Source organism: Salmo salar, chromosome 25, assembly GCF_965601325.2.
Source record: "Salmo salar chromosome 25, fSalSal1, whole genome shotgun sequence".
In the NCBI taxonomy this organism is placed as follows: domain Eukaryota; kingdom Metazoa; phylum Chordata; class Actinopteri; order Salmoniformes; family Salmonidae; genus Salmo; species Salmo salar.
The window spans coordinates 44,093,804-44,118,138 of record NC_138315.1 but is presented as its reverse complement, the minus strand read 5'-3'; the positions used below and the strand labels follow the sequence as shown (position 1 = coordinate 44,118,138).

Genomic DNA, 24,335 nt, shown 5'->3' with positions numbered 1-24,335 from the left:
TGTCCAATTGGGTTTGTGTTCATTTTGTTGTTGGTGATACTGCATGCCATTAAAGAAACCAGAAGGTTTTGCGATGTCCAATGAGGAAACATGTAATCTATCATGAAGCCACACAGGAAGCCAATAGGAAGAGAGCTATGAGAACATGTTCACAAGCCACTAAATAAGTCTGAATTATAACATTTAACCAGTGCATCGCTTTCAATGACTAGTGTCTTCACGTAAATGTAAATGTAATGTTGATCTATCTCAGTTCTGGACTGTGGCATTTACCACATTTTTCAACATGTAACACCTAGAACTAGGCATCCTCTTTGCCTTCTGCCTTTGATTGGTGCATCTAGCGATAACACATTTTACAAATGAACAATGACACCACATTATCTTTAATGTGAATTTTAAAGCAGTGGTCAAATTTTTGGTGTTCAACTTCTTTCTGTCCCTGTTCTCATCAATTTATTCACAGAAATGCAGATCTCTCTAATATGCTCCTACCCATCACAGTTCCTTTCTGTTGCTCACGTTCCCTGCTGACCTATCCTGTCTGACCTTTCCTGTCTGACATTTCCTGTCTGACCTTTCCCTGTCTGACCTTTCCCAGTCTGACCTTTCCTGTTTGACCTTTCCTGTCTGATCTCTCCTGTCTGACCCTTCCCTGTCTGACCTTTCCTATCTGACCTTTCCTGTATGATCTTCCCTGTCTGACCTTTCCTATCTGACCTTTCCTGTATGATCTTTCCTGTCTGACCTTTCCTGTCTGACCTTTCCCTGTGTGACCTTTCCTGTCTGTCCTTTCCCTTTCTGACCTCTCCCTGTGTGACCTTTCCTGTCTGACCTTTCCTGTCTGGCCTTTCCTGTCTGACCTTTCCTGTCTGACCTTTCCTGTCTGACCTTTCCCTGTCTGACCTTTCCCTGTCTGACCTTTCCCTTTCTGACCTCTCCCTGTGTGATCTTTCCTGTCTGACCTTTCCCAGTCTGACCTATCCTGTCTGACCTTTCCTGTCTGACCTTTCCTGTCTGACCTTTCCTGTCTGACCTTTCCTGTCTGACCTTTCCCTGTCTGACCTTTCCTGTCTGACCTTTCCTGTCTGACCTTTCCTGTCTGACCTTTCCTGTCTGACCTTTCCCTGTGTGACCTTTCCCTGTCTGACCTTTCCCAGTCTGACCTTTCCTGTCTGACCTTTCCTGTCTGACCTTTCCCTGTCTGACCTTTCCTGTCTGACCTTTCCTGTCTGACCTATCCTGTCTGACCTTTCCCTGTCTGACCTATCCTGTCTGACCTTTCCCTGTCTGACCTTTCCCTGTCTGGCCTTTCCCTGTCTGACCTTTCCCTGTCTGACCTTTCCTGTCTGACCTTTCCTGTCTGACCTATCCTGTCTGACCTTTCCCTGTCTGACCTTTCCCTGTCTGGCCTTTCCCTGTCTGACCTTTCCCTGTCTGACCTTTCCCTGTCTGACCTTTCCCTGTCTGACCTTTCCCTGTGTGACCTTTCCCTGTCTGACCTTTCCCTGTCTGGCCTTTCCCTGTCTGACCTTTCCCTGTCTGACCTTTCCTGTCTGACCTTTCCTGTCTGACATTTCCTGTCTGACATTTCCTGTCTGACCTTTCCTGTCTGACCTTTCCTGTCTGGCCTTTCCCTGTCTGACCTTTCCCTGTCTGACCTTTCCTGTCTGACCTTTCCTGTCTGGCCTTTCCCTGTCTGACCTTTCCCTGTCTGACCTTTCCCTGTCTGACCTTTCCTGTCTGACCTGTCCTGTCTGACCTTTTCCTGTCTGACCTTTCCCTGTCTGACCTTTCCCTGTCTGACCTTTCCTGTCTGACCTTTCCTGTCTGACCTTTCCCTGTCTGTCCTTTCCCTGTCTGACCTATCCTGTCTGTCCTTTCCCTGTCTGACCTTTCCCTGTCTGACCTTTCCCTGTCTAACCTTTCCGATCTAACCTTTCCTGTCTGTTCCATCCTCCACAGGAGATGACTTGGGCTGCACGGTTGACGGCCAGGTGTACACCAACCGAGACATTTGGAAACCGGAGCCATGTCGGATCTGCGTGTGCGACAACGGCGCCGTCCTGTGCGACGAGATCCAGTGCGATGAGCTGTCCAACTGTGAGAAAGTGACAATCCCCGAGGGCGAGTGCTGTCCCATCTGCCAGAGCGAGGGCAGCACAGACACCAGTGGCAATGGCAGACCCGGTGAGCGGTCAGAAAGCGTGACCGGAAATCTGTTGTGACCCCAAGTCATGACAAAGACACACATTTGTTATGAGAGAACCCAGTATGAACTGTGTTTGAATGTGTAACTACTACTACACTAATACACTGATGACACTGATGACACTGATGACACTTATGACACTCATGACACTAATGACACTCATGACACTGATGACACTGATGACACTGGTGACACTTATGACACTCATGACACTCATGACACTGATGACACTGATGACACTCATGACACTGTAGACTACAGGCTTTTGATAGATCATTATTTGTTTATGTCTGTTCTGTCATTTTCAGATGGTGGCAGAGTCTACAGGGTAAGCTTTAGGATCTCCTTGTGATTATTAAACATCTTTAACATTTCGTGTTACTAACTTGATTTTAACGGTGAAGCAACAACTGTCATCTTGCTCTTGGTTTGTAGGGTCAGAAAGGAGAACCTGGAGATGTACCACAGGTGACTGGGATCAGAGGTCGTCCTGGGCCTATGGTAAGCTTATAGATCACTTTGTTTTCAGAGTCTATTATAAACTAAGTTTGTGATATAGTGCTTTGTCGAGATTCACCAAAATACAGCTTTAAGGTTTACGTTTTTTACCAGTTGTTTCTCACTTGTGGTGTGGATTTTGTAAGACTCTTTCAGTCAACTCTAGATGGCAGAAGAGCACAGTTACCTACCTGTACTTGACAGAGCATCAATAATGACTTTCCTCCATTTCAGTAATGATGCCATCATGTGATTAATGAAGGGACATTAGTGTGGCTTTTCCCATCCGTTCTTTTTATTCGACAACAGGGGCCTCCCGGATCTCCAGGATTCAGAGGGGACCGAGGCCAGAAAGGAAGACCTGTACGTTCCAAACATGACTTGTGAAAACACACACACACCTCTAGGATGCATGTAGAGCAAATATACCACGCTGTAGCTATGCTGGAGTTCTGCACTGTATACTTATTTACATTGACACATTGACAACAACAAAAAATAGTGTGTTTCAATACAAGTTGGATCTTTGCCAAATTGCAAATCCTTTATCATTCCTTTTTCTGGACCTAAATAGTATGATCACCCAACCCTTTTCTGTGACACCCCTCAGAAGTGATCCATGTGTCCCCAACTGTGCAGTCCCCACAGAGCTTGTCTTATAAAAACCCAATGTCATGTAGCTTGATATGGAAAATATGCTAAAGGAATATTTACTCATTATATAATGGCAGGTATAACACAGCCTTCATGGTGTAATTTCCTCTCCAGGCCAACCAAGCTGAGACATGCCAATTTACGTACTACTCAGTCTCTATTGAATTAGGATATTTCAGAGAAATACATTTGTATATACAGAGAAATACATTATGTGATTATGAACATAAAATAATTATATAGATTATTTTTTTTAAATCAATGGCTTTCATTGTCGTGCTCAAATAGAATACAGTATCTTCAAAGATAATCAACAGAACATGACCTGTTAAAGACTGTAGACAAACAATGATATACTCTGCACTGTGTGGAGATTTTTCTCTTTGGTGAAAAACACTGTGATAAAAATAAAAATAAAATCAACACATCATTTATTTTCAGTTTCAATGACATTACATTATCATTAGAATGCACTCCCAAAAGACCCATTCTGCAAACGTATGTATTTCATTTAAATTCAGTTCACAACAAAAACCTAAATGATGAATGAACATGCCCCTCTCATTGGAATGCTGATCCAATTGAGGACATACATTTAGCAGAACATCATTACTCTTTATGATTTATGACATAATATGTCCTCGGTGTACCTCTCATGTTAGCTTTGTCAAGCATAAGCTGTAATGATTTATTTTTTGTTTCTCATTGTGGCTACATTCATCCTCCACTGTTATTGCTTCTTTCACATGCTTTGCTTGCTGTTTGGGGTTTTAGGCTGGGTTTCTGTACAGCACTTTGAGAATATCAGCTGATGTACGAAGGGCTATATAAAAATACATTTGATTTGATTTGATTGTGTATCAACTAGAAAACCTGCTTTAGAACACAAGACAATATGACTGTCTACACATTATGGTACTAAACATAAATGGAGATCCATAACTCAGGGGTCACTGATATCAATACATGAGTTGAGAGGGGAAAAAAATGAGGTTTACACAGTAACAAGTTTACGATTTGGCACTTAATGAATGACACAGTATTTACTTGTTATGAGTTGCTTCATCCTGCTTATATTAACATGACATTATCTATCTAAAGGGGCTGCGTGGACCAGCAGGATACGACGGAGAGCCTGGTGTGCCTGGAAACCCAGGAGAACCAGGGCCAGCAGGAAACCAGGGTCCACCAGGAGTATGTACCACAATACCTACCCCTCATAAGCATGTATCATCTCAAGTGTATAACATGTCTATAAATGTTTAATGACTGTCAATAAGTATAAACCCTTTATAAAGGAAACATTATTGTTAAGCGTTACCATCATGTAGTGTATTCTCGCTAGCTGGATTGCTGGATTGCAATGGATAAATTCACTACCAAACATGTTAGTCATGTTTTTGTTTTACAATCAATAGTTATATTAACATCGTGCTAGCAGTGGGGTTAAATTATACCCCCCAAAATCTACATACAGTTGAAGTCGGAAGTTTACATACACCTTAGCCAAATACATTTAAACTCAGTTTTTCACAATTCCTGAAATTTAATCCTAGTAAAGTTCCCTGTCTTAGGTCAGTTAGGATCACCACTTTATTTTAAGAATGTGAAATGTCAGAATAATAGTAGAGAGAATGATTAATTTCAGCTTTTATTTCTTTCATCACATTCCCAGCAGGTCAGTTTTGTAGGCCTCCTTGCTCGCACACACTTATTCAGTTCTGCCCACAAATTTTCTATAGGATTGAGGTCAGGGCTTTGTGATGGCCACTCTAATACCTTGACTTTGTTGTCCTTAAGCCATTTTGCCACAACTTTGGAAGTATGCTTGGGGTCATTGTCCATTTGGAAGACCCATTTGCGAACAAGCTTTAACCTCTCTAGGGTAGGTGGCACCAAATCGTCCCACCTACGTAACAGCCAGTGTAATCCCGTAGCGCGTTATTAAAAAACCTCAAAAATGCAAAAACTTCAATTTTTCAAACATATGACTATTTTACACCATTTTAAAGACAAGACTCTCGTTAATCTAACCACACTGTCCGATTTCAAAAAGGCTTTACAACGAAAGCAAAACATTAGATTATGTCAGCAGAGTACCCAGACAGAAATAATCAGACACCCATTTTTCAAGCTAGCATATAATGTCACATAAACTCAAACCACAGCTAAATGCAGCACTAACCTTTGATGATCTTCATCAGATGACAACCCTAGGACATTATGTTATACAATACATGCATGTTTTGTTCAATCAAGTTCATATTTATATCAAAAACCAGATTTTTACATTAGCATGTGACTAGCATGTGACTAGCATTCCCACCGAACACTGCCGGTGAATTTACTAAATTACTCACGATAAACGTTCACAAAAAGCATAACAATTATTTTAAGAATTATAGATACAGAACTCCTCTATGCACTCGATATGTCCGATTTTAAAATAGCTTTCCGGTGAAAGCACATTTTGCAATATTCTCAGTAGATAGCCCGGCATCACAGGGCTAGCTATTTAGACACCCAGCAAGTTTAGCACTCACCAAAGTCAGATTTACTATAAGAAAAATGTTATTACCTTTGCTGTCTTCGTCAGAATGCACTCCCAGGACTTCTACTTCAATAACAAATGTTGGTTTGGTTCAAAATAATCCATAGTTATATCCAAACAGCGGCGTTTTGTTCGTGCGTTCAAGACACTATCCGAAAGGGTAAATAAGGGTGACGAGCATGGCGCAATTCGTGACAAAACATTTCTAAATATTCCATTACCGTACTTCGAAGCATGTCATCCGCTGTTTAAAATCAATTTTTATGCCATTTTTCACATAAAAAAACTATAATATTCCGACCGGGAATCTGCGTTTAGGTAAACAGACGAAAGAAAATAAAGCATGGGGTCGACTCGGGCACGCGCCTAAGCCCATAGTACTCTGATCGGCCACTTGCCAAAAGTGATAATGTGTTTCAGCCAGAGGCTGCCTCGATATCGTTCAGCTTTTTCCCGGGCTCTGAGAGCCTATGGGAGCCGTAGGAAGTGTCACGTTAGAGCAAAGATCCTCAGTCTTCAATAAAAAGAGCCAAGATGAAACAAAACTTGTCAGACAGGCCACTTCCTGCATGGAATCTTCTCAGGTTTTGACCTGCCATTTGAGTTCTGTTATACTCACAGACACCATTCAAACAGTTTTAGAAACTTTAGGGTGTTTTCCATCCAAAGCCAATAATTATATGTATATTCTAGTTACTGGGCAGGAGTAGTAACCAGATTAAATCGGGTATGTTTTTTATCCAGCCGTGTCAATACTGCCCCCTAGCCCTAACAGGTTAACTTCCTGACTGATGTGTTGAGATGCTGCCTCAATATATCCACATAATCTTCCTTCCCCATGAAGCCATCTATTTCTTGAAGTGCACCAATCCCTCCTGCAGAAAAGCACCCCCACAACATGATGCTGCCACCCCCGTGCTTCATGGTTGGGATGGTAAAAACATGTAAAAAAATGTGTTCTTCGGCTTGCAATCCTCCCCCATTTTTCCTCCAAACATAACGATGGTCATTATGGCCAAACTGTTCTATTTTGTTTCATGAGACCAGAGGACATTTCTCCAAAAAGTATGATCTTTGTCCCCATGTGCAGTTGCAAACCGTAGTCTGGCTATTTTTATGGCAGTTTTGGAGCAGTGGCTTCTTCCTTGCTGAGCAGCCTTTCAGGTTATGTCGATATAGGACTCATTTTACTATGGATATAGATACTTTTGTACCCTTTTCCTCCAGCATCTCACAAGGTCCTTTGCTGTTGTTCTGGGTTTGATTTGCACTTTTTGCACCAAAGTACGTTCATCTCTAAAAACAGAACGCGTCTCCTTCCTGAGCGGTATGATGGTTGCATGGTCCCATACTGTTTATACTTGCGTACTATTGTTTGTACAGATGAATGTGGTACCTTCAGGCATTTGGAAATTGCTCCCAAGGATGAACCAGACTTGTGGAGGTCTACAGGTGTTTGCCCACGTTTATTAGTGCTCCTGAGTGCAGCTGTGGATCTGCTACTGTGGACTGGGATCTGGCCTTGTATAGAATATCCTTGTATCTCTCCAGGAAGGGGATATAGTCACCCTTTAGACACTCCTCTACGGCTCTGATCTGATCTGAAAGACTCAAGATAACTTTGGTAATCTCTTCAGTCTTCTCATTTACCATCCATATATTCTCCTTCTCTTCCTCCCTTAGAGTACATATCCTGGCCTCCTCTTCATCTAGCAGAATTTTCCGAAGATCATCAAACTCTATCCTGATCTGCATTTGTGTAAAATTGGCCTGTGTCTTAATGTACTTTGCTGTTTGATGACAGGCTAGTTTGACTTCAGTAAAAAGACCCAGCTTCTCCTTCAAGGGCTGGAGCCCTTTACTCTTTCTTTGTGCTCCTGGACAATTTCATCTATGGGACAGAACTTGTGGCCTGTGTGTGTTCTTGAATCCCGACACACTAAACAGACAGGCTGTTGATCCTTCGGACAGAAAAGCTTGAGTTTCTCTTTGTGATGAGTGCAGAGCCTCTCGAACCCAGCTGCATCTCTGGAGCTCCTCTTCTGTAGGAAGCCCTCACACAGCCTCCTCGGGGTAAGGCTCACTGCTGGGAAAGGCATTGAGGAGATCCTCCTGCAGACTATAGCCTTCCCTGTAGCTCAGTTGGTAGAGCATGGTGTTTGCAACGCCAGGGTTGTGGGTTCGATTCCCACGGGGGGCCAGCACAGAAAAAAAAAAAAAAGAAATGTATGCATTCACTACTGTAAGTCGCTCTGGATAAGAGCGTCTGCTAAATGACTAAAAAAAAAAAAAAAATATGTAAAAAAAAAAATATATATAAATTACTGGACACTCCTGGTCTTCCATACGTTTCCAGTACTCCTCGAGGCAGGTTTTTCAGGTGCTGTGGTTGCAACACAGAACCACAGGATCCCTGAAGATATCATAACACACAGGACAGGAGAAATCATATTCTATAAGGAATGAATCAGAAGGCATTTTGTCACTCAGACAGTCAGTTTCCTACTCTCTGTATTGGCCTCAGCAAACAGCTAGAGGTAGAAGAATCAGCTTCATTGGCAAGTCCAAGAGCAGCTTCTACACTGACCACAGGTCTCTCTGGATCAGAGTAAATGGTGACAGCTAAAGGGCTAAACTGTAAAAGTATGAGGCTTTATCAAATTTAACAGGGAGGATCTTTATTATGAATGTCCCTAACCAAAGCACATTATCAGACTGATTATCTGGCCATTACCTGGTCTATTGAGAAACATAGTATGGAAACAAGAAAAATTCGCCTGGCCGTTACCTGGCGTATTCTGATGTTAAGTGGCCTCTGAGTTTCAGGTTGAATATCCAATACTGTAAATCACTGTTCTGTTTCCCCAGGGACTGGGAGCTCAGATGGCTGGAGGATTTGGGGATGAGAAATCAGCCGGCCAAATGGCCATGATGCCAGGAACTAGGGTAAGAAGGTGCAGTGGAACCATCTTGGGTCACACAAGTTTCTTGTGCCATATTTATTTACTATGGCTTGGATCATTTAGCTTTTGTGGTGATGTTGGTGTATGTTTTGAATTTGTTGAACTATGGGTGTAAGTGGGCTCATACTGTTTATGATTCTGTGTACAATTATGCAACCTGTGTTTTAGGGAGAGGCAGGAGCAAGAGGACCTCCTGGGCCAAATGGAAACCCTGTAAGTTAAATACAACGAATGTAAAAAATAATTTCAAACAATTATATTTGGAGCAATCCGTTCACTCTCTCTCGCTCTCTCCCGCTCCCTCTCTCTCTCTCTCTCTCTCTCCCTCCCTCTCGCTCTCTCTCTCTCTCAGGGCCATTCTGGACCGCAAGGACCCCATGGGGAAGTTGGTGATCCAGGTCACATGGTATGACAACATTCTCCTTGTCATATGTCATGTTTCTGGTCCGGTGTTCCCTGTTTATTGCGACCATTCTCAACAAAGTGTCTATTAAGAATAGCACCTTGGTCATGTTGGCACCACAGTAGTCACATCCATCTTCTTGAAAACAAACAACACAAAAGTGACAGACTACAGAATATGTGCAACTGTTTATGTTGACCATTTAATCTCCTGGTAACACTTGACACAAAGCTGACAGATATAATATATTATGATGCCGTTATAATGCATTATAATGTCTTATCATAATCTTCTGTTGTAGGGTCAACCTGGACAAAGGGGACCTGAAGGGCCACCAGGAAAGCCGGGTGAAGACGTGAGTAAACTCTCATCTCTGTTCACCAGAAGTACTGACGCTATTACATGGACTGCATTCAAAGATGGACGGCATTCAAAGATGGACTGCATTCCATGGACTGCATTCCAAGATGGACTGCATTCCAGATGCTCTGTGTCACAATAACCTTCCCAACAGAAACAATCTCAAAAGACATGAACATACTAGATTGAAGGCATGCTAACCTTACACCCCCATGATGTGTAAGAAACATCACCCTTTATACTTAGTAAATGCTACTCATCTCTTGTGATATCATCCTAGGGAGAAGCAGGGAAAGCTGGAAATTCAGGAGAGATGGGATTCCCTGGATCACCGGTAAGTTATATATCAATAGAAGTGTTATGCTTGAAATTATTACTAAAATGACTGCAATAATGTACTCAAATACCATGTAATGTATTTCAGGGAGCTAGAGGATTTCCAGGGACACCTGGGCCTCCGGGACTGAAAGGCCATAGAGTAAGTATAACCCCATTCAATATATATATTGTTTTGCCTATTTAGAGCTTTGAGCTAACACTGTAATTAAAGGCACTATACAAATGAAATGTATTATTAATATTATTACTAGTATTGTTATTATTAATGAAGAAATACACATTCCATCTTTCAGGGTCACACAGGTCCAATGGGTCTAAGAGGAGAAACTGGAACTGTAGGATCCAAGGTAGACAAGCTACATATTATGTTCTAACTAACTGGTTTTATAACTAACAGTAATATTCATATAGATATTATGTTCTAACTAACTGGTTTTATAACTAACAGTGATATTCATATAGATATTATGTTCTAACTAACTGGTTTTATAACTAACATTGATATTCATATAGATATTATGTTCTAACTAACTGGTTTTATAACTAACAGTGATATTCATATAGATATTATGTTCTAACTAACTGGTTTTATAACTAACAGTGATATTCATATAGATATTATGTTCTAACTAACTGGTTTTATAACTAACAGTGATATTCATATAGATATTATGTTCTAACCTGCTGGTTTTATAACTAACAGTGATATTCATATAGATATTATGTTATAACTAACTGGTTTTATAACTATCAGTGATATTCATATAGATATTATGTTATAACTAACTGGTTTTATAACTAACAGTGATATTCATATAGATATTATGTTCTAACTAACTGGTTTTATAACTAACAGTGATATTCATATAGATATTATGTTCTAACTAACTGGTTTTATAACTAACAGTGATATTCATATAGATATTATGTTCTAACTAACTGGTTTTATAACTAACAGTGATATTCATATAGATATTATGTTCTAACTAACTGGTTTTATAACTAACAGTGATATTCATATAGATATTATGTTATAACTAACTGGTTTTATAACTAACAGTGATATTCATATAGATATTATGTTCTAACTAACTGGTTTTATAACTAACAGTGATATTCATATAGATATTATGTTATAACTAACTGGTTTTATAACTAACAGTGATATTCATATAGATATTATGTTCTAACTAACTGGTTTTATAACTAACAGTGATATTCATATAGATATTATGTTCTAACTAACTGGTTTTATAACTAACAGTGATATTCATATAGATATTATGTTCTAACTAACTGGTTTTATAACTAACAGTGATATTCATATAGATATTATGTTATAACTAACTGGTTTTATAACTAACAGTGATATTCATATAGATATTATGTTATAACTAACTGGTTTTATAACTAACAGTGATATTCATATAGATATTATGTTATAACTAACTGGTTTTATGATTCATGTAGACACCGTAGTTATTTCTAGTCATGATACAGCAGTTTCATACAGATAATATATAATATATGATACATATAACTATGCATTCTGTAGATCAGGGTGTCAAACTCATTCCACAGAAGGGCTGAGTGTCTGTAGGTTTATTGTTCTCTTCTTTAAATGAAGACCTTCACAACACATAAAGTGTGTTCCCTCAGGTCGCTACTCTACTACCACATATCTACAACTCTAAATCCATACGTGTGTGTGTGTGTGTTATCATGTGTACGTGTAGGCGTGTGTCTGTGTCTTAATTCATCAATCAAGGGTGGAGTGAAAAACTGTAGAATCTCAGCCCTCTGTGGAATGAGTTTGGGCGCGTGCTGTAGAGTGTTGCAAAGCATGTATTAATGAATGCAATGTTTCTGTCATCCATCTCTTAGGGTGCATTAGGCCCCACTGGTCCAATTGGCACACCTGGCCCTATGGTAAGTGGAACATATTTTAAATATACAGTATTGTGTACTAACAACTTGTGCTGTCTCTGACAAAATGCAATTCATAGCAAAGACCACTGAGATAAACAGAGAGACTGTTATGTTGATACCAATTCATAGCAAAGACCACTGACATGAATAAAGCTACTGTTATGTTGATACCAATTTGATATTTGATCTTTAGAAGATTTCTCAACTTCTGCATCAATCAAAAAAGATAAGATAGGTGAAAGCAAAATGGTGGATGCATACCTGATGTTGGCTTTGACCAGTACAGATCCTTCAATGTCTAACCTGGTGTTGGCTTTGACCAGTCCAGATCCTGCACAGTCTAACCTGGTGTTGGCTTTGACCAGTACAGATCCTTTATAGTCTACCCTGGTGTTGGCTTTGACCAGTACAGATCAATCACAGTCTAACCTGGTGTTGGCTTTGACCAGTACAGATCCTTTATAGTCTACCCTGGTGTTGGCTTTGACCAGTAAAGATCCTTCACAGTCTAACCTGGTGTTGGCTTTGACCAGTACAGATCCTTCACAGTCTAACCTGGTGTTGGCTTTGACCAGTACAGATCCTTTATAGTCTACCCTGGTGTTGGCTTTGACCAGTAAAGATCCTTCACAGTCTAATGCAGTAGAATGAAAAGAGGCAAGCAGAGGAAGCCAGTATGTGGATGCAGTCCATGAAGAGAAGCTGTACTGCTAGATTACCTTTGACTTTAATATCTTCAGCTGTCTAAAATTAACAATGCAATATTCGTAACTAACAGGCATTGTTTAATTAATAAATTATGAAAATAAAAAAAAATACAACAAATGTTGCAAATAATTTTTTTCCAGTTATTACAAGCCTATTTAATAAGACATGACGCCTAATGGTGTTGCTTCATGGTTGCTCAGGAGCAGCAGTTGGACTTATTTGCAGGACTGTAGAAAAGCCTTGTCATAGTGCATCAACTCACGGCCAATTAAAACTTTTACTCTAATGGCCACTTTTTTCTTACATTTATATGTTTATTGTTCTGCCACTGTAAAAGCAATCATGACGTATGGCTTTTTAGGGCCCTAGAGGCATGCCTGGGGAGAGAGGCCGCTTAGGAGCTAATGGAATACCGGTAAGAATGAGAACACTTTTAATAAAGTGCATTATTCCACACAGCCAATAATAGCATTCTCAGATGTATTGCTGCTTTTTATATACAGTACAACGGTATACAATTAATGCCTCCAGATAACAAGCTATTGTTATATTCACCTAGAGTGCTCAATTATTATTTCAAATATATTTTTGTGGTCATGTACAGTCTTTGACTAATGTACACAATACACATTTCCGATGTATGTCTTTACAAGAATTGATGATTGTATTTCTTTTTGAATCCAATTAATTGTTTGTTTTTTACGGTAGGGTATGAAAGGTCCTCCTGGGAACATTGGCAAACCAGGTCCGATGGTAAGACAAGTAGACGTAACTCATTATCAACTGTTTATGAAATTCATAGAATAACTCAACACACTGGAGTTGCTACTATCATATTACTCAACACACTGGAGTTGCTACTAGCATATTACTCAACACACTGGAGTTGCTACTAGCATATTACTCAACACACTGGAGTTGCTACTATCATATTACTCAACACACTGGAGTTGCTACTATCATATTACTCAACACACTGGAGTTGCTACTAGCATATTACTCAACACACTGGAGTTGCTACTAGCATATTACTCAACACACTGGAGTTGCTACTATCATATTACTCAACACACTGGAGTTGCTACTAGCATATTACTCAACACACTGGAGTTGCTACTATCATATTACTCAACACACTGGAGTTGCTACTATCATATTACTCAACACACTGGAGTTGCTACTATCATATTACTCAACACATTGGAGTTGCTACTAGCATATTACAGCTTTTCAGCAATTCATACATTTACTATCCCGGTTTTATGCTTGCAGGGTCCATTAGGTATCAATGGTCCCCCAGGATATCCAGGAATTCCAGGAATGAAGGCAAGTAGACTGTCAAATACAACATTAAGTATTTAATCCATGTTCAAATCTATACGATATGAATTGAGACTTCAGAGGTTGTATATGTAATGTTGTATACATCATGTTATATATGTAACCTAACAACAGATATTGCTAGCTAATACGTTTATGCAGGGCTATGTAGATAAAATGGACTCATTGAGGATTTCTGTTTCTCTTCTCCAGGGCCAACCGGGTGCCACAGGAGTGCGAGGCCCCGAGGGGCAACAGGGCCAGAGGGGTGAGACAGGACACCAAGGCAGGGCAGGGGCAACTGGCCTACAAGTACGGCTCTTATTTCTAACACCTACTCTATTTATTGAAGGTCCAATGCAGCCATCTTGATCTCAATAACAAATAATTTCTGGGTATCAATGAAATACTGTACTCTAATTGTTTTCACTTAATATTGTCAAAAATAAACAAAAATAGCTTCTTAGCAATGAGTACTTTCTCAATTTTGCTAGGACTGTCTCGGAGTGGTCTGAGTAGGGAGGGGAAAACTGAAAACTAGCTGTTATTGGCAGAGAGGTTTGGAACTCTCTTTCATATTGGTCTATTTCCTAATTTGCCGCCTGGTGATGTCACCAGGCAGACCAAAACTACATCCCATCAAAACAGGCTGAAATTTGCGGAGGTCTTTTCAAACAGCTGTTACGCTAAAAGGGCATTATCATAATTTTCACACATTCACAGTATAATTCCAACCTCATAGTGTGGTAAACACAGGGAAATCACGTTTTTGACTGCACTGGGCCTTTAACATCCTTATATGCACAATGCATTTTGGTAATGCACGTAAGATTTTATTAATATGACAAATTTGCTATTTCTAGGGTCCTTCAGGAACTGACGGTGGCCCAGGTACTAAGGGTCCAGTGGTATGTATATTATCATTAATCTAGTACTCCTAATTACCAAGAAAATAATTTGTTGTTAAACAACTGTAATTGTAATTTCACATAGTATACCAAGAGTATTTAAAGATGTATATGATCAAGATTGCTGTGTATTGAGAGATGCTCCTGTTGTTTTGTAGGGTACCATGGGTGTGCAGGGTCCCGGGGGTCACCTCGGACCCCACGGTCCACCTGGACCTCAGGGAAGCACTGGACAGCCTGGGATCAAAGGTCAACTGGTAATGTGGCGTCTTTTTACTTTGGATAAAAGTTTTTTTTTCTACTCTTGCGAGGTCCAGACATTCATGTTCCTTATACATGTATAAATACACTATCAATGTTATGACATGCATGCACTAGACATAAACATCGCTCTGTGTTACTTTGGCCTTTACCAAAGCACAGAGGAAATGGCCCAGAGCGCCTTCTAAGCAATGTACTTTTACTGCAAAATAGTTGTTTTGACTGTTTGACAATGGGATGGGGATTTTGTTTTTCATTTTTATAATGCATTATCTATAATAAAATGTGACTTGTGATATACTTATGCTTCTCACGTCTTTGTTTCAGGGAGATGTTGGTGTTCCTGGGTACAAAGGAGAGGGCGGACCCAAAGGAGAACCTGTAAGCCCAAATAATGTGACCTTTCAAAGATGATTTGATATACAGTGATTGTAATATATTACAATACTTGGTTGTCTAAATGTACATTATTCCACATTGGATGAAAGAGAGACACTGTCATAGCTGGTACAGAGTGTATTAGGATGGTTGAATGTCAAGTTTATTGAGATGGTTAAACACATTTTAAATAAAGTTTGTTTTGATTCCTAGGGTCCCCCTGGTTCCCAAGGAGTGATTGGGCCCCAGGGTGAGGAGGGAAAAAGAGGAAATCGCGGTGACTCTGGTTCATTAGGACCACTGGGTCCTGTTGGTGAGAGGGTGAGTCTACCGTTGGCCTCTCTACTACTGAACACCTCTAGATTATAAGGATTTAGGTCAGTGACTGTAAATTCAGACTTCTCAGGATGAATTTCAGCCCTCCATTCTCATTTACCTCAGTTCATTCTCCATGAATATGTCCTCAACCCTGTGCAGAAAAATGTATATTGTTTCATAGATTGTAATCTTGGTACCTGTATATCCTGTGTATCTTCGTTTCATATATTGATGGGCATGTGCATTACAGGGGTCTCCTGGTAACCGAGGTTTTCCCGGTGCTGATGGATTACCTGGACCTAAGGTACAGACAGATGATCAGAGATCTATTACAGCTAAAACATGTGCTCATTAGACTGGATTCTAAGGACTGGAGCCCCCAGCCCAAACCTAATTCACTATACTGTTTCTCCTGAAGGGTGCTCAAGGAGATCGTGGACCATCTGGCATATCTGGGCCTAAAGGTTCAGGAGGCGATCCAGGGCGCACTGGGGAACCAGGCCTCCCAGGCGCAAGGGTAATGTGAAGACATCATCTAGCTTTCCAAAATTCCCTCGTTAACTTATATCCCATATGTATATCTCAAAAAGCCCAAACGATGCTGATGGGAATCTGTCTTGGTCTACCACAAACTGTGGATCTTTGCTTCTGAAGTTCATAACCTTGTCTGTTGTTTTTATAGGGTCTGACTGGTACCCCAGGAGTCCAGGGAGCCGAGGGCAAGCCAGGACCACTGGTAAGGTTGACCATAGTTGGGAAAAACAGAGTCTTTACACACATCCAACTTAATACAACTTTTTTTTTAAACTGCAGAGTAAAAGCTAATGCACTCAGTGATTGCCACAGCTCCAACAAGTGTTCTTAACCTCTATGGGCTAGGTGGGACGCTTGCGTCCCACCTACTCAACAGCCAGTGTAATCCCGTGGCGCGATATTCAAATACCTCAAAAATGCAAAAACTTCAATTTTTCAAACATATGACTATTTTACACCATTTTAAAGACAAGACTCTCGTTAATCTAACCACACTGTCCGATTTCAAAAAGGCTTTACAACGAAAGCAAAACATTAGATTATGTCAGCAGAGTACCCAGACAGAAATAATCAGACACCCATTTTTCAAGCTAGCATATAATGTCACATAAACCCAAACCACAGCTAAATGCAGCACTAACCTTTGATGATCTTCATCAGATGACAACCCTAGGACATTATGTTATACAATACATGCATGTTTTGTTCAATCAAGTTCATATTTATATCCAAAACCAGCTTTTTACATTAGCATGTGAATAGCATGTGACTAGCATTCCGACCGAACACTGCCGGTGAATTTACTAAATTACTCACGATAAACGTTCACAAAAAACGTAACAATTATTTTAAGAATTATAGATACAGAACTCCTCTATGCACTCGATATGTCCGATTTTAAAATAGCTTTTCGGTGAAAGCACATTTTGCAATATTCTAAGTAGATAGCCCGGCATCACAGGGCTAGCTATTTAGACACCCAGTAAGTTTAGCACTCACCAAAGTCAGATTTACTATAAGAAAAATGTTATTACCTTTGCTGTTCTTCGTCAGAATGCACTCCCAGGACTTCTACTAACAAATGTTGGTTTGGTCCCAAATAATCCATTGTTATATCCAAATAGCGGCGTTTTGTTCGTGCGTTCAAGACACTATCCGAAAGGGTAAATAAGGGTGACGAGCATGGCGCATTTCGTGACAAAAAAATTCTAAATATTCCATTAACGTACTTCGAAGCATGTCAACCGCTGTTTAAAATCCATTTTTATGCCATTTTTCTCGTAAAAAAGCGATAATATTCCGACCGGGAAATCGTTTTTTATTACAAAGAGAGTGAAAGTAAAAGCATGCTATCCCCTCATGCACGAGCCTCAGTCTAATGGCCCTCTGATAGAGCACTTGCCAAACGCGCTAATGTGTTTCAGCCTGGGGATGGAAATACATCGTTCAGCTTTTTCCCGCCTTCTGAGAGCCCATGGGAGCCGTAGGAAGTGTCACATCATGCCAGAGATCCCCTGTATTTGTTAGAGATGATCAAGGAGGGCAAGAAATTGTCAGACAGGCCACTTCCTGTAAGGAATCTTCTCAGGTTTTGGCCTGCCAAATGAGTTCTGTTATACTCACAGACACCATTCAAACAGTTTTAGAAACTTTAGGGTGTTTTCTATCCAAAGCCAATAATTATATGCATATTCTAGTTACTGGGCAGGAGTAGTAACCAGATTAAATCAGGTACGTTTTTTATCCGGCCGTGCAAATACTGCCCCCTAGCCCCAACAGGTTAAATCAATTATTTCTCTGATATACCAACAAGCTTTAGAGCGACAGGGTCTATTTGTCAGGCTATCAGTGAGTGGACAATACCTCTTTTCGAGGTTTGACCATTGGCGTCAGATGTCGTAACACTGAATGAACAGCCAGAGGTAAGAGTTGTGCTTGTGTCCTCTGTCTGAAGGGCCCAGCAGGAGAAGATGGCCGCCCAGGACCAGCAGGATCTATTGGAACCAGAGGTCCTGCAGGAACCATGGGAACACCTGGACCAAAGGGCTTTAACGTAAGGAACTTTGAAAGTTCTAATCTTCTCAGCATGTCTTGCTATCAAACTTGTCCTATCTCCTCATGACCTCTTGAATGACCCCTTCTCTTTTCAACCCAAAGGGAGATCCAGGGAAGACAGGTGAACAAGGATCTCCGGGAGTGGCAGGACAAAGAGTGAGTGTCTTTGTCAATGAGCACTAAATTACTTCTGTCTTCGTACGTGTCTACAGAAACAATTGTGTTTATGAGGACGATCACTAATGATGACTTCCTTTCTAGGGTCCTCCTGGGAAAGATGGGGAGGTTGGCCCTGCAGGTCCCGCTGGACCTCCGGTAAGTCACCTGTTTGTCTCTGATTATCATGACTCCTATCTAGTAGCATTGTGGTATAGACATTACCAATCTCATTTCAAAGTATGCTGTATCACAATATACTTATCTTGATGAACGATTGAGTGAAAATGTTCTGTAAACTGTTTGTCTGAAGGGTGTTGCTGGTGACAGAGGAGAACAGGGACCTCCCGGTGTGAACGGCTTCCAGGTAGGTTATCATACATTTTTACCAATGGCACTAAGAACGGTGAACTAGCTAGCATCGGCTGATTACTGAAAGTGTCAGAAAAGCTTGTCACTTATATGGGATTGAACCAACTGCACACTGTTGTTGTCATCTGAAGTGTATATGCTGTTGTGTTTCAGGGATTACCTGGACCACCAGGCCCCCCTGGAGAGTCAGGAAAACCAGGTGATCTGGTGAGTTTGATGAATAATTTAATATCTTATACAGTATATGGCATTTACCAGACTTTTTTTTAATCCAAAGCGATTTACAGTCATGCATGCATACATTTTATGCATAGTTGACCCCAGAGGGAATTGAAACCACAATCCTGACGGTGCAAGTTCCATGCTCTAGCAACTGAGCACTTGCACAGTCTGAGTTAGCTGAAGTATATACCTAATAGGATAAATAGCTCCTCTGTTTTATGGGATGCAATCCTCATTGTATGATATGACGTTTTAGATTTACTTTATTTGTCTTGTTTAGGGTATCCCCGGAGAAGGAGGTGCTGTGGGTCAAATTGGACCAAGGGTACGTTTACCATCTTACTAATATAAATATATATTGGAATATATTGAACATACTGTATATACCATGCAGTATTGCACCAGACACACATATACATTATATGTGTCTGTTGTGTGACTGACACCGGTTTTGTGTTTAAACAGGGAGAACGTGGAATCCCAGGAGAGAGAGGAGAACTCGGACCTCACGGTTTAGCTGGACCCAAAGGAATCCCCGGAGCACCAGGACCCGATGGACCAAAGGTATTTGTTGTCCATGCATAGAGATGTAATGTGGAACCTCAATGGAGGATTATGTGTATTGGATCTTTGAAGCTGCAAATATGAAACTGATCCCATTGCTTTTTTCCCCAAAGGGTAGTCCTGGTCCTCACGGTGGACTTGGTGACCTAGGACCTCCTGGTCTTCAGGGGATGCCTGGTGAGAGAGGGATCTCTGGTCCTCCTGGGCCTAAAGGTGACAGAGTAAGTATTCACACACTGCTTGATTATCTCCTTATCTTACAATATCCTGTCTAGAGAGGTGGTGTATTCATCTCCTTATCTTACAGTATCCTGTCTAGGGAGACGGTGTATTCATCTCATCTTATAATATCCTGTCTATGGAGACGGTGTATTCATCTCCTTATATTATAATATCCTGTCTAGGGAAACGGTGTATTCATCTCCTCATCTTATAATATCCTGTCTATGGAGACGGTATATTCATCTCCTTATCTTACAGTATCTTGTCTAGGGAGACGGTGTATTCATATCCTTATCGAATAATATCCTGTCTAGGGAGACGGTGTATTCACCTCCTTATATTATATTACCCTGTCTAGGGAGACAGTGTATTCATCTCCTTATCTTACAATATCCTGTCTAAGGAGACAGTGTATTCATCTCTTTATATTAGAATATCCTGTCTAGGGAGATGGTGTATTCACCTCCTGATATTACAGTATCCTGTCTAGGGAGACGGTGTATTCACCTCCTGATATTACAATATCCTGTCTAGGGAGACGGTGTATTCACCTCCTGATATTACAATATCCAGTCTAGGGAGACGGTGTATTCACCTCCTGATATTACAATATCCTGTCTAGGGAGACGGTGTATTCACCTCCTGATATTACAATATCCTGTCTAGGGAGACGGTGTATTCACCTCCTGATATTACAATATCCTGTCTAGGGAGATGGTGTATTCACCTCCTGATATTACAATATCCTGTCTAGGGAGACGGTGTATTCATCTCCTTATATAACAATATCCTGTCTAGATAGACGGTGTGTTCATCTCATTGTATAACAATATCCTGTCTAGGTAGACAGTGTATTCATCTCATTATATAATAATATCCTGTCTACATAGACAGTGTATTCATCTCCTTATTTGATAATATCCTGTCTAGGGAGACGGTGAATTCATCTCCTTATTTGATAATATCCTGTCTAGGGAGACGGTGTATTCATCTCCTTATTTGATAATATCCTGTCTAGGGAGACGGTGTATTCATCTCCTTATTTGATAATATCCTGTCTAGGGAGACGGTGTATTCATCTCCTTATTTGATAATATCCTGTCTAGGGAGACGGTGTATTCATCTCCTTATTTGATAATATCCTGTCTAGGGAGACGGTGTATTCATCTCCTTATTTGATAATATCCTGTCTAGGGAGACGGTGTCTGCATATCCTTGTTTCTGTCTACTGAATGTGTATGATTGTTTTCTACTGTGATTTGTGTGGACCCTTGGAGGAGTACAGTAGATGTTGGTAGTTAAAGGGGGGCAAAGTGAACAATTAAATCATTATGATAATATAAGAATAGTATTATTTATCTGATTGTGACATGTGACATTCTCCATTGTAGGGAACCGGTGGAGAGAAGGGATCAGAAGGTACACCTGGAAATGATGGCGCAAGAGTAAGTCAAATTTACACGTGCATTTTATCTTTTGCTTTGATGCAACATAAAGAGGCATTGTGTTATTTCTTATTTTGGCCTAAAACAAATAGTTTTGTGCTTTGATCATGTGAAGACAGATAGCAGATGTTCTTATTTGTAAGGTGCTACAGTAGCCCCAGGTGCTTACCCAGCTTATTCAAACAGTTGGCGAGCCATGCTAGCATGCAGTGATTGTGTCAGAACAGGAAAAGTTATCTGTACTGTAGGGTTGTAAAACAAAAACAAAAAGTGTCAGCTCGGAAACATGTAGCTGCATGTTCTGTCAGAGAAATATGTCTGCTCATTTAATTGCACAAAGTCACAAAATGGATGAATGTATTTCCTCTAACAAGACCTTTTCTCGCCACAGGGTCTTCCTGGTCCTCTCGGCCCACCCGGACCCCATGGACCCAGCGGTGAAAAGGTAAAGACACATTTTGCCAAAAGCTAGAATCATTTAGTTAGCTAATATTTTGTTGTGACACTAGAACAACTGGAACTTGATGTAATTGCAGGGAGAAGCTGGACCTAAAGGCCCTCCCGGACCTCATGGATCAAGAGCGATGCCTGTGAGTGGACAACTTGACATTCAGTATAAAACCATATAGTGACACATTTACCTGAAAATGATCATATCAGCTGTTATGGCATAATGATCTGTTTGTATTCTGTTCCACCAGGGAAACCGTGGTGAACCTGGTCCTATTGGTCCTGTTGGGTTTGGCGGGCCACCTGTAAGTCATTCTTAATTACTGTAAACCATCATGCCTATGAGATGACATTAAATTGATTGTCTTAGCATCATACTAATACTAATATTAATACCACTACTACTAATAATAATACATTACATTTATAGAGCGCTTTTCATTTACAGATGTAAATAACGAGATTATAATAATTCATGTCGTACTGTATATCATACAGTGCATTCGGAAAGTATTCAGACCCCTTAACTTTTCCACATTTTCTTTCGTTACAGCCTTATTCTAAAGTTGATTAAAGTGTTATTTTCCATCATCAAGCTACACACAATACCCTATAACAACAAAGAAAAAAATTGTATTTAGACATTTTTGAAAACTGAAATATCACATTTACATAAGTATTCAGACCCTTTACTCAGTCCTTTGTTGAAGCACCTTTGGCAGCAATCACAGCCTCGAGTCTTCTTGGGTATGACCCTACAAGCTTGGCACACCTGCATTTTGGGAGTTTCTCCCATTCTTCTCTGAGGATCCTCTCAAGCTCTGTCATGTTGGATGGGGAGCGTCGCTGCACAGCTATTTTCAGGTCTCTCCAGAGATGTTCGATCAGGTTCAAGTCTGAGTTCTGGCTGGGCCACACAAGGACATTCAGAGATTGTCCTGAAGCCACTCCTGCGTTGTCTTAGCTGTGTGCTTAGGGTCATTGTCCGGTTGGAAAGTGAACCTTCACCCAAGTCTGAGGTCATGAGTGCTCTGGAGCAGGTTTTCATCAAGGATCTCCCTGTACTTTGCTCAGTTCATCTTTCCCTCAGTCCTGGCTAGTCTCCCAGTCCCTGCCAGTGCCATCACCATGCTTCACCGTAGGGATGGTGCCAGGTTTCCTCCATACGATGCTTGCATTCATGCCAAAGAGTTCAATCTTGGTTCCATCAGACCAGATAATCTTGTTTCTCGTGGTTTGAGAGTCCTTTATGTGCCTTTTTGCAAACTTCAAGCGGGCTGTCATGTGCCTTTTCCTGAGGAGTGGCTTCCGTCTGGCCACTCTACCATAAAGGCGAGTGGTAGCCTAGTGGTTAGAGCGTTGGACTTGTAACCAAAAGGGTGCAAGATTCAAGGTAAAAACAAGGTAAAAATCTATCATTCTGCCTCTGAACAAGGCAGTTAACCCACTGTTCCTAGGCTGTTATTGAAAATAAGAATTTGTTCTTAACTGACTTGCCTAGTAAAATACTGGTAAGAAAAAGGCCTGATTGATGGAGTGCTGCAAAGATGGCTTTCCTTCTGGGTTGACCATTGGGTTCTTGGTTACCTCCCTGACCAAGGCCCTTCTACCCCGATTGCTCAGTTTGGGCAGGCGGCCAGCTTTAGGATGAGTCTTGGTGGTTCCAAACTTCTTCTATTTAAGAAATGATGGAGGCCACTGTGTTCTTGGGGTTCTTCAATGCTGCAGACATTTTTTGGTACCCTTCCCCAGATCTGTGCCTCAACACAATCCTGTCTCGGAGCTTTATGGACAATTCCTTCAACCTCATCGCTTGCTTTTTGCTCTGACATGCACTGTCAACTGTGGGACCTTATATAAACAGGTGTGTGCCTTTCCAAATCATGTCCAATCAATTGAATTTACCACAGGTGGACTCCAGGATTAGACCCACCCCTTGTATATAGCATATTATTAGACCTCATTTTGTGTTGTCTCATAAAAAAGTAATGGCTTTGGGGTGTTTCCAGCTCTTATGCTTATTTTCTTATTATCCTCATACAGGGTCCTGATGGTCAACCAGGAGTCAAGGGGGAGCCCGGAGAGCCAGGTCAGAAGGGTGACGCTGGTTCTCCAGGGCCTCAGGGCTTATCTGGATCCCACGGACCTCCTGTGAGTTAACATGCCACATTCTCTTGGGCTATATTGTCTCACATAGACAACAGATCAGGAGGAACAATCTCATGCAACAATATTAATCTTTCCGTAGGGTATTGTTGGTGTGGCTGGACTGAAGGGCGGCAGAGGAACCCAAGGTGCACCTGTAAGTTCATGTTTTATATTTTGATCAGTCTCTGGGGACTTTGACATGATTGTGTCCAGGTATTGACACATACAGTTCAGAGAGTATATAAACATGTAATGAACAGTAATCATGTGGATCTTCTCATCTGTTCACTCGTAGGGCCCCACTGGTTTCCCTGGATCTGCAGGCCGGGTTGGACCACCAGGCTCAACTGTAAGTAATCACCAAA

At 40.9% G+C, this 24,335-nt stretch overlaps 1 protein-coding gene across 1 annotated transcript in view; it reads left to right on the top strand.

The window, feature by feature from the left end:
* The window catches only part of LOC106586824 (uncharacterized), a 67,217-nt gene that overhangs the window by 30,655 nt on the left and 12,227 nt on the right, over positions 1-24,335 (top strand). Inside the window, exons 2-40 of the mRNA XM_014174522.3 lie at positions 1,966-2,190; positions 2,521-2,540; positions 2,648-2,713; positions 3,020-3,073; positions 4,466-4,558; positions 8,784-8,861; positions 9,047-9,091; positions 9,231-9,284; positions 9,583-9,636; positions 9,922-9,975; positions 10,066-10,119; positions 10,274-10,327; positions 11,865-11,909; positions 12,979-13,032; positions 13,326-13,370; positions 13,890-13,943; positions 14,151-14,249; positions 14,801-14,845; positions 15,004-15,102; positions 15,434-15,487; positions 15,698-15,805; positions 16,053-16,106; positions 16,221-16,319; positions 16,485-16,538; positions 18,291-18,389; positions 18,494-18,547; positions 18,653-18,706; positions 18,861-18,914; positions 19,073-19,126; positions 19,422-19,466; positions 19,607-19,705; positions 19,819-19,926; positions 21,319-21,372; positions 21,764-21,817; positions 21,909-21,962; positions 22,074-22,127; positions 23,866-23,973; positions 24,071-24,124; positions 24,266-24,319. Of these exons, the coding sequence (XP_014029997.1) occupies positions 1,966-2,190; positions 2,521-2,540; positions 2,648-2,713; positions 3,020-3,073; positions 4,466-4,558; positions 8,784-8,861; positions 9,047-9,091; positions 9,231-9,284; positions 9,583-9,636; positions 9,922-9,975; positions 10,066-10,119; positions 10,274-10,327; positions 11,865-11,909; positions 12,979-13,032; positions 13,326-13,370; positions 13,890-13,943; positions 14,151-14,249; positions 14,801-14,845; positions 15,004-15,102; positions 15,434-15,487; positions 15,698-15,805; positions 16,053-16,106; positions 16,221-16,319; positions 16,485-16,538; positions 18,291-18,389; positions 18,494-18,547; positions 18,653-18,706; positions 18,861-18,914; positions 19,073-19,126; positions 19,422-19,466; positions 19,607-19,705; positions 19,819-19,926; positions 21,319-21,372; positions 21,764-21,817; positions 21,909-21,962; positions 22,074-22,127; positions 23,866-23,973; positions 24,071-24,124; positions 24,266-24,319 (2,660 nt within the window). The remainder of the gene's footprint in view (positions 1-1,965; positions 2,191-2,520; positions 2,541-2,647; positions 2,714-3,019; positions 3,074-4,465; positions 4,559-8,783; positions 8,862-9,046; positions 9,092-9,230; positions 9,285-9,582; positions 9,637-9,921; positions 9,976-10,065; positions 10,120-10,273; positions 10,328-11,864; positions 11,910-12,978; positions 13,033-13,325; positions 13,371-13,889; positions 13,944-14,150; positions 14,250-14,800; positions 14,846-15,003; positions 15,103-15,433; positions 15,488-15,697; positions 15,806-16,052; positions 16,107-16,220; positions 16,320-16,484; positions 16,539-18,290; positions 18,390-18,493; positions 18,548-18,652; positions 18,707-18,860; positions 18,915-19,072; positions 19,127-19,421; positions 19,467-19,606; positions 19,706-19,818; positions 19,927-21,318; positions 21,373-21,763; positions 21,818-21,908; positions 21,963-22,073; positions 22,128-23,865; positions 23,974-24,070; positions 24,125-24,265; positions 24,320-24,335) is intronic.